At 43.5% G+C, this 10190-nt stretch overlaps 1 protein-coding gene across 2 annotated transcripts in view; it reads left to right on the top strand.

The window, feature by feature from the left end:
- The window catches only part of SIDT1 (SID1 transmembrane family member 1), a 41110-nt gene that overhangs the window by 476 nt on the left and 30444 nt on the right, over positions 1-10190 (top strand). Inside the window, exon 1 of one of the 2 annotated variants that reach the window (XM_042810152.1) lies at positions 1776-2072. The exons of the other annotated variant lie outside the window; for it this stretch is intronic. Within the exon in view, the coding sequence (XP_042666086.1) occupies positions 2031-2072 (42 nt within the window). The 5' untranslated portion in view covers positions 1776-2030. Of the gene's footprint in view, positions 1-1775; positions 2073-10190 lie in introns of those variants that run through there. 2 annotated transcript variants of the gene reach the window in all.

Here is a 10190-nt window from a genome sequence, read left to right as displayed (position 1 = left end):
CTGGAGGCACTGCTGCTGGAGGCACTGCTGCTGGAGGCACTGCTGCTTACGCTGCTACTGCTTGCGCTGCTACTTGCACCCCTGCTTGCTGTGGGGGGAAGAAAGCATGGCACTCGTGTGTGCCTAGATATTGCAGCTCTCTACTTCTTCCCCCGCCTCCATTTTTTTTTTTTCTTCTTTTTACATTTTGTGTTTATATTAAGTAGCCAAGGGGTACCTTGGAAACTCTGCCCCCTTGGGATTGGGCACTAATGACTGGGTAAAATGCTTTGATTTTTATCCAAAAGATAGTGAGCCATACAAGTTAACCTGCCCTCCTGCCCTTGTTGTGTAAAATGGAAAACATCCCTTTATCCATACTTTCTGATAAATATTTTTTAAATTTATTTATTTATTTATTTATTTATTTAGCATGAAAGGAGTTGGTAGAGAACATGATAAGGAGGGGGAGAGGGTTTGGGGGGAGGGGTGTGTGCTTCTGATAAGGCTTTGCTTTACTCTGCAAGACCATAGATTCATTTAAAGACCTGTCCTCTGTATGTTACCGTGTAATAAAATGCACCTGGTATTTATGGAGCAGGCATTTTGTTTCGGGACTGATGCAAGAGATCCAGCCCTGCTTTACTTAACCATTGAGTCTCACCACAGGACACAAATGACCAAATGCTGGCTTTGAGCATGAGCCCTCCTGTAGAAGCTCATGGTGTGAACTATGTTAGTGTTTTCCACTGTTACGGGTGCTACTACTAAGACCTGTTAGCAGACCAGATAATGTCTGGGGCTTGTTAACAGAGACAGCATACAACAACCATTGCCCCATTTAAGTGGAAATTTCAGGGCACTAAATCTCCATGTTCCTGTATGCTGGACTCTGAAATCTCCACAGTGATACTGAGATATCTAAGAAAGGAAGCATCAGGCCTGAGGCCTGATGTTTTCTTTAATGCAGAGCTGTTCAACACTGCTGTGGATGTGTTCAAAGAGGATCATGCAGCAGTTCCTGCTAGTTTGAGAGGAAGAACCACTTAACAGTGGGCTGTCCTAAGAGGCTTTTTAGTAAGGGTTGCCTAACTTAGTGAGAAGACCTGCAAACATTGCTCTTGAGCTGAACCAGTGGAAGCCTGCAGGAGGGTGCCTGGCTTAATCAGGATAGCCAGCAGCAGTGTGCAGCTATGGCCCTGAACCAATGTGAGGCAAATCTGACCTGTTCGGAGCTGGAGGCAGGTCTCTCTTGGTGCTCCTGCATCTTGCTGGTGGTGATTGCTCAAAGTTTGGAAGCTGAATGGTGGAAATCCTGAGTTTAATCAGGAATTGTGCTCTTGTGCAAGAGTTGTGAAGGTACTTAGGGCTGTGCAGCCCACTCAGTACTTGTTCCTTCTGGAGGTTGACAAATCCTACAAAAACCTCAGTGTAGTGGTCCTTCCCTTCCACTGCAGTCTTTACCCTCCAACTTTTAGCAAGTAGAGGCATTGTTAACTAGCTGCCTGCCTCTTGCAAGGTCTCTGCTCTTCCTGATCCTTTCAGGCTCCTCCTGTCACTGTGCTATTGGCAATTCATCCAGAAGCCTCTTATACCTTGAGGCAGATACCACATGGAACATTAACCTTAGTTACAGGAAATTTAATTGAATGAAAAGAGTGTTGTTTCGTGCATAAGGGCTGCAGTGCTTGAGTTTAATTGCTTTCCCTCTGAAACAAAGACAGACCTGGCTTTGAAATGGGGATTTGTTTTGCTGATGCTGTGGGTTCTGCTGTTCCCCTCTGCTGCTCTCTCTTGTGAGGGCAGGCCTTCAAGGCAGGGGACAACTTTGAGCCAAGGACAGGTCATGAGGGCTGGTTTGTGTCCCATAAGTCCGTTCCAAATGCTCTGCTCACGTGCTGTAGCTGCCAAGGCATGTCTGAAAATACAGGTGGATAGAGCAATGCTTGAACAATGGATGAAGGAAAGGAGGAAACAAGACCACTGCTCCTGTTTCAGCGTTTCAGAGACCTGTCACTTTCTGAGAAGTTGTGCTTGCCTGATCTCAAAGGATGTTCTTTATCAACGTGGTTCTCCTTATTCCTGGGATGCAGGTATGGTGCAGTAGAGAGGGGGAAAAGTAAATCCTGTCACATTGTTCACTTTGTATACAACTACTCGTGAGTAATGTGCTGCTCAGTGCTCCAGAGAAGGCTTGTTTTGAGGCAGGCAAGTAACTTCCTTCTGTGCGTCTCCTTCTCTGAGTGTGAAAAATGAGAATCAGGGTATTTATATGCTGACCTTGTCACCTTGATGGAACTTATGCATGTATGAATTGTAAGAACCTCCTAGGTGCTGTGCAGGTATACTTTACCTTGTGACTAGAATTAGGAGAGCTGTCAAGCTTTTCTTTACTTGGCAGCTGTGGTTTAGGCCTTAATTCCTGAAGTGGAGCTGTATGAGTAAGGCTGCACTGAAAGAGGAAGAGCACAGCCAACTCTGCTGCAAGAGACTCCTAGCATTGGCCTGTGAACAGGGATGTGTCCTTCCTCACTCTGCCCTGATGGAAAGTCTTCATTTATTATGGGGTCTTTTAATTGCTTTTCTAGTTCTTTTCTTCCTCCTAGCTACACTGTGAAAATTTTGCCTCTGCACAGCTGTTCATTTAATGTTTAACTGCAAGTGTAATAATAATAATAAAACCAGCTGTTGTTCCTGCCACTATGTGCCCATGCTCTAACAGGAAAGACTCTATAATAGCGGACAACTAGTTGGGCAAGTGTGTTTATCTTAGGTTTGTTTAAACTGGAGACATCCAAGATAGGAAGAAATGAAAGTGTACACTCAGGAGCATCTCAAATTCCGTGTATTCAACATGTGCCTTCTTGAGGGGGATGAGGATTGATATGCTGAAGCTATCTGTGCAGTGTGCATGCCTGGAAAGGTGAAAAACAGCTGCAGAGGTTTTCTGCTGGGTTTGCTGTTGACTAGAGAAGGATTTATGTAACAAGTGAGACAACCTGCTTAGTTTTACAATTGCGATAATACAAAGGCTTCCAAAAACCCAAAGAAGGGTTGGAGCACTGAGAGAATTCAAGGTGAGCTGTTCCCTCCACTGCTGTAAACTCTGACAGTTACTGCTGGATAACTTGCTGGAAACGCAAACAGCGCTCTTACTGCAGGTATGGGTAATTCCTGTACCAGATCTGAAGTGATGTAGGGGAGCATCTTGAGGAAGAAGACTGTTAGAGACAATGCAGTTTCCTAGTTGGCCAGTCAGCTGAGGGCATCTTTAGGTGGATACCTGCGTTTAGAAAACCAAGAATCTCTTGAGAGAACAAGTTTCCAGCTCTCCTTTTTTAGGCAAAACTGCTGCAATCTAGATAGAGCGCACGGACATTCATCCGTTGCATCTTGGCTGTGATGAGCCCAAAAGCTGAGCAGTAGGCTGTACCTATTCTAAGGGAATGAGTGGGTGATATTTTTTTCCTACTCCTCCCTTGCCAGGAGTAGGAACAGAGCCCCAGCCTTGGTTCCCATATGGCCCAGCCTTGCTGTAAGCTGCCGTTGGCAACAAGCTCAGCTGTGGCTTCTCTGCTTAACAGTTATGCCACGTGAGGATGTGCTGGAATGATTCTTTATTATGTAGAGTCTGTCTCGGGTGCTGAATTAGAACCTCTCAGTGAATGAGGGAGAGGAGCTGTATGTTGCTGTGAGACATGCTAACAATCATTAACCTTCCTTCTTTCATGACTGCGGATAGGGAAAAAGTTGACCAACCCAACACAAAATGGGAAGCAACACCAGCAAGAAGGACAGAATTCTTTCCAAGTGGATGCCTTAAGTTCTGTGATCTTCTGGTAGAATCCTGGTGCAGGTTCTGAGCTGCTTTTAGGCTGCATGTGTAGGACTATTTGGGCTTGAAGTATTCTCTTGCATTGCTGCTTGTCTTCTTTGCGATGTTAGTCTTGGCTACAGCCCAAGTTTCAACCCACAGCTCTACTATGCATGCAGTAAAACTTTAGTTTCCTGTTCGGAGACAGAACCTGGGCTATAGGGAGGGGAATAGGTTAGGTGCTGTCTTTTCCCTAATGCTGAGTGGAAGCTCTTGAGATGCAGGTAAAAATCAAATAAACTGGGAAGACTGCAAGCTTTTGAGTGAGAAAGAGATCTCTAAAGGCCAACAGAGCTCCTGTTTTTCAGGTTACCCAGGATATGAGCACTGTTGCATTTTGGTTGCTGCATCTACCATGTTCACACTGTAGGATACTGGAAGAACCTCAGCTCACCGTTTTTTGGAGCCTAATGTTAAATTAAATGCTTGTGAGGCATAAACAAGGCACCTAAAACCAAGAAAATCAAAGAATTACAATTTGTGGTGTCTGAAACCTAGCGAGGTTTGACAGAATCCCTTTGAAACAATTTTTGCTGTGTAACTTGTTTGCATGAAAGAAAACAAACAATCTCTGTTCCACCCCAGGACAGGGATTACTTTCCACTGGGGTCTCTCTCTGTATGGAGTCATGCCAAAAGCTCTTGCTTACAAAAATCTGCAAAAGTAAACTGGGAGAAATGATGCAGGAATCTGCTGAAAATGCAAGCTTGACTGTTTTCTGCAGCAGAAAACCTGGTCTTTAAGGCTCTAGCTCTGGCAAAAACGGGATGACTCAAGTCTTTCAGTCTTTAAATTATTATTTTTTTCTTTCGTAGTGCTGTTCTGTTACTTAGAATCAATGTGGATCGGGTTTTTTTCATCTCTATTTCCCTGGTGTTTAGATTAAAAAAAAAAAAAAAAAGCTCTGAAAAAGAGTAACTTAATCAAAACTCATCTCCTGGTTTGAATTCCTTCCAAGAACAGTGTAATGATTTATAACACAAACATTTGCTCTGTAAGTGAAGGCTGAAATGTCCTTAGATAACTTGTACAGAACTTGTTGGGTAGGAAGGTATTTCTTTTCCCATGCAGACCTCATCTGCTATTTCAGGGGATATTCAGGGAATGAAAGTGCAGTCTGTAAAAGCTGTATTGCAGGGGTCTGCCATCTGCTCAGTTGGAGAATACAGTTTAGCATGCTTGCATAAGTGAACATTATTTCCTGCTGTGTGCTCTTATAGAAACACGGAGGATTTCATGAACAGCCCTCTTAGCTCTATCTATGCTGATGTTTTTGTTTGGATGTAGAAAAAAGCTATTCCAATGAGGCTTAGAACAAATTAGAGTGGTTAAATAAGAAGAAACATGGAGGAGATATAATCCATATCAGTGTGACTGAGGTAGTGAATTTAGGATCAGAACAAGATGTTTGTACTGTGATGGTAATCTGCAGTTACCACTGAGTTTGTGCTGGGGGCAGATTGAGAAAGGTTATAAATCCCCTTTGTTTAAAGGGTTGTTCTAGCTCCGAGTTTCAGCTTCTGTGGGCTGGGAAGATGCTGTTTATTAGAGAATAGTTTGCTCAAAGAAGGATTTCTTTCTTTCTCCTCCCTGAAATCTAAGGGTAATCTGAAGTAGGTAGCTATTTCACACAGCATGGCAACTGCTAGTTGGTTTTTTTTTTTTTCTTCTGCTTGTCCTAGAGTTTCCCTAGTAACATTGGTTTGAGAATATTATTTAAAAAAAAAAAAAGGAAAATAATAAATATTAGCATGTTTACTATTTGTCTTTCTTCCATTTATGCTCACAGATAGTTTTGCAAACAAGTGAACTCATGAGAATGTCTGTGTCAGACCATAAATCTGCACTGAGCATATTTACACCAAGTAGAACTTCCAAATGAAAGTATTCATCCTGGAACAATTACATGAATATGACTGAAATATCCAGAGTCGTCTTTGTGCTCCACATGTTTTTGCCTTCGGGAGTAGTAATGCTCAGATCTTGCAAGGGAGCAGGAAGGAGGTTCTGGATCTGCAGTCACACCTGTAGTTATTTTCTGCTGGGGTCTCTATTTCCCTCTGTTGGGCTGGCTGTGAGAAGAGCAGACAAGTGGGACACTTACAGGTACGTGCTTCATTCACCACCTCAGTTGTCTTGCCTTCCTGGCTGAACCCTACTCAACTTAGTTCCACGATCTGTATCAAAAGCAGAGCACTACTTCCTTCTGTACCAGCAGAATGCAGCAGTTCAAAGCCTTCTGTGCATGTATCCTGGCCTGAGACCTCCCTCTGTAACCAGCAGGCTGTGTTTGCTTGCTGTCCGTGTTCCCTGCCCACTGGTTTGGCTCAGTGCCTCACCAGGCCCACGATCAGGTGCTGGTGCAACGTGGACAGAAAATTCCCAAAGGTGCTGCATGGAACAGTTTGTGTGCGGGTGCCTTGAGGAATGTGGCAAAGCCCAGGCATGATCCAGAAGTGTTGCATAGTGTGAGGTGGTGGGAAGGAATCCGGTGTTCTCAAAAACCTTTGCTTGCAGCAGAAACTTGTTGCAGCCTCCCGCCTGCCCATAAATTCACAGCTGTGCAGTCAGTCTTAAGCTGATGTGTAATCTCTGTGGGAAATGCAGGCTTAATAATCAATCCAAGGACTCTTTCATGTCAACAAGAGCTCAGTTTATTTTGCTTAATGTTTGCAGCCATGTTGGTCCTGCTCAGCTGTGAGAGTTTGGAACCAGCTCTTTCTGCCTGTTCCCATCCAGAGAAAGGAATTCAGATGTATGGGTTTTTTTCTTTTCTTTTCTTTCTTTTTTTTTAAAAAAAAATTTCTCCCTTTTATTATTTCTCCCCCTATCTCCAAGGTGATAGAGCCAAAACGCAAATATTTGTCTTTCCTGGTCTAACACATTTTAATGTAGTGCTGAGAACTTGTCTCTGTTCAGCCAACTGCTCTGTCCACCATGAAACCTTGAGAGGATGGGGGGAGGGGGGAAAGAAAAAAAAAGTTCATGTACAGTCATCTGAGAAACAGAACTTCAGCTAACCTGATTGGTAAATGGGGATGTGCATGGCAGGGGCTCAGCAATGAGAATGGATGCATGGAGGGAAGTCTGCAGCGCAAAGGGCAGCACTGTGAAGTTATTTCTCAAGATGCAACGTGGCCTGTTCCTCCTTGAACCAACTGCAGGCATCTGCAGGAGGCGAGGATTTTGCCTGGAAGAGTATAAATGAAATACTGTGACAGCCTCTTTACTTGTATGTGGGGAAGGGAAAGGTGACTGGTTTTCTGTGGTACTAGTGGATGTCTGGTCCTAAGCCAAGTCCTTCAGCAGTGGTATGATGGAGAACAGATGGACTTGTTAAGCTTGGAGGAGAGAAAGCTCTGATGAGACCTCATTGTAGCCTCTTAGTACTTGAAGGGAGCTTCTAAACGGGAGGAAGACCAATTTTTTGCATGTCTGATAGTGATAGGGCAAGGGAGAATGGCTTTAGACTAAAATTGGGGAAATTGGGGTTATAAATTGCAAGGAAATTTTTTACTCAGAGGGTGGTGAGACACTGGAACATTACCCAGTCCCTGGGGGTGCTCAAGGCTGATTCAAATGGGGCTCTGGGAAGCCTGATCTAATGAGTGAAAACTCTGCTAGTGGCATGGTCAGGTTTTAAGGTCCCTTCCAATCCAAGCCATTCTGTGATTCTGTGGCTGTCTATGCAAAGCTTCACCTCACCAGTGCTAAGTAAGAACGGATGGATGCAGAGGAATCTCACAGTCTTTTGTTCTATGATGGGGAATTATTACTGCAAGAGGCAAAACTTCTGCTTTCTGTCTGGATTTCTCCTCGTTTTGACATACATAGAGTCTTATTTCAGTGTCCTGAGAGAAACATGTATATAACAGAAGCAGTGATCCTTGTTGGTTCTTGTGTCAGAACTGCTAATTCTTGAAAATAAATGATCTTTGGAGAGGTATAGAAGGAGGATAAATATTTGAACTCAATAAATCACTTTGTTTTCCTTCCTTCCTGCCTTTTTTCCCACTCTTCTAAAATGCTTTTCTGGAGATAATATCCTTGAGGCAAATGCCTCTCAAATGCACTGGCTCAGTGGTAAGGTTCTTAAATGTGTTGCATGCAAATGTGTTTATCATCTGTATTCAGAAGATATTCAGGCGATAGAAACCAGAAGCAAAATGTGGACTAAATGTTTAAGACAATTAATTGGCACAAGGCCTGAAAATGCAAATGTCAGGTCATAGGTACTACATTGTTATCCCTGTCTCTTGTGATGCTTTTGTTACAGTTCACCTGCCAAGCAAAATATCTTCTTTCAAGATGCTAGTTAGGGTTCTTTACATTCTGTAGCACAGACTCAGACAGTGGCTGACAGTAAATGAGAGAAGCCATAATATTGAAGTTTAATACTGATTCTTTCTCTACTTTCCCAAGCTTCCTCGTAATTGTACCTAAATTCTGCTGAGCTCTTTGTTTTGGTATCCCCAGGCTTAGATATAAATGATGGGGGGAATCTCAAGGGAATCATTGACTAGGACCTTATTATACCTGTGGGCCAAACCTACACATCCCATCTGCTGTATTGCATCATTTTGGAGGAGTAGGTGTTATGTCAGGCTTTGCGCTGCTGGGGCTGCTGCTGTATCCCTGAGACTTAGTGGGAGAGCAGACTGTGTCCTGGGCTTGGAAACTGTTTTATATAGCATATACTGATTTTCGCATGGGTAAAAGCTGAGATTAAACGTTTAGATTTTAAAGAACATTGAGTCCTGAGAATCCTGTCTCCTGGCAATCCTGTTTCTCACTAGTTTAGTGCTAGCAATAATGCAAGAAAATGGAAATAGGAGCAAAACAGAGGTGTATGCTCAGCTTAGTTGCATGGAGAGAGTGAAGCTGAACGATGGATCTGACTGCTGGATCTCTGCATAGGAAATTGACCTTCTTTCTTCTCCTCAAAGGGCCAATCACCAAAGCTCTAGTATCATCTGTGGGAGATCAGCTCCACTAATTTTGTAAAAAAAATCTTCAGATCAGTAATTCATGCAACTGTAAATGTAAGCAAAATTGCTTCAAGGTCTGATTGCAAAGACCGAACCTTTGATGACTGCCAGCATTTGAAAAAAGAGGCTGGGTAGGCTTGGTTTCCCTCAAGGTGAAATATCAGCAGAGCATCAACATGGGAGAGGGGGATGCTCGAGTCCTGACCAGCAGAGGGCTGCAGGTCTGTCATGTGGAAGGAAGAATAGTTGGACAACTTCTGGAAAGAGTCAGGTGGATGCTACTTGGAGTGGAAAATGCACCACTAGGCACTTGCAGCTTCTTGGCTGTGCAGTCCTGCAGCAGGAGAGTGACTGAGCTGTGAGCTGCAGGTTTATAGCCCAGTCTCTCTTGGCCTGATGCTTTTGAATGTCATGCAGGAGAAAATGTACAGTGAGCAGACCTTAGGCTTTGAACATCTCAGATGTTCATACACAGTTCAGCTCTGAACTCACTGCCTGTTGCCCTCTACCTCTTTTTGCACACTTGAACCTCTGCATCATTAAAATGGGGGTTTCTGCTGTGGGCACATAGCATGCCATTGCAATATCAGAAGTCTTTCAGAAGTTGGATGTTGGTGAAAGATAAAACTTGAAAAAGTTTTTGGTAGCCTGAGAAGGCGGTGCAGGTATCTGGGATGGCTGTTGCCAAAACAGAAGGGCTGTCCTGAACAGAATGAATTAATATTGTTCTTAGTTAAGTAAACATCTTGGATTCAGCCTTGGATTCTCTCTCTTCAGACTAATAGGATGTCTAACCTGGAAGTGCCATGAGACCTGAAAAAAGGTTGTGCTTTGTGTGCTTGCTTACAGGGTAAGGAGAGAAATGTGTCAACCGCAAAGAGAAGGCAGTGTGTAACCCTGGGCACATAAGGACAGGAACTCATGCCCAGGGACATTACAGTTGCCCTGCGAGGAGGATTAGAGGCTTGAACTGCAATGTGGATCCAGTTTAAAATGTTTTTCAGCTGTATTATTACACCTGGAGCTATAGTTTTAATTAGCTTTCTTTTCCCAGGAAACTAAAATGCTTAGACTCAGTAATAGATGTTGAGGTTAGGAGGAAGGTATCAGGGTAAAAGTGAGTGGACTGCTATTAAGTCACTGGACAAGAAGCTTTGCTGTTGGGCTTTTCCAGGAACCTCTTATCAGATCTGATTGTATCCTCTAATTACAGAGTATGCTCTACAGAGCAACTTTTGGCAGTTAGAAAGCTGCATAGCTTTCACATCTGGAAGACTAGGTCTAGTGCCCAGGTTATGTATTTTATAATGGGAATGGTCAGAGACACAAGCAAGTTGCTTGGGACTTTG

Source organism: Centrocercus urophasianus, unplaced genomic scaffold (assembly GCF_019232065.1).
Source record: "Centrocercus urophasianus isolate 14NV4802_14NV808 unplaced genomic scaffold, USGS_Curo_1.0 seq_12, whole genome shotgun sequence".
NCBI lineage: Eukaryota > Metazoa > Chordata > Aves > Galliformes > Phasianidae > Centrocercus > Centrocercus urophasianus.
Note: the sequence above shows the minus strand (reverse complement) of the source record. Positions and strands in the feature narration are given on the sequence as shown.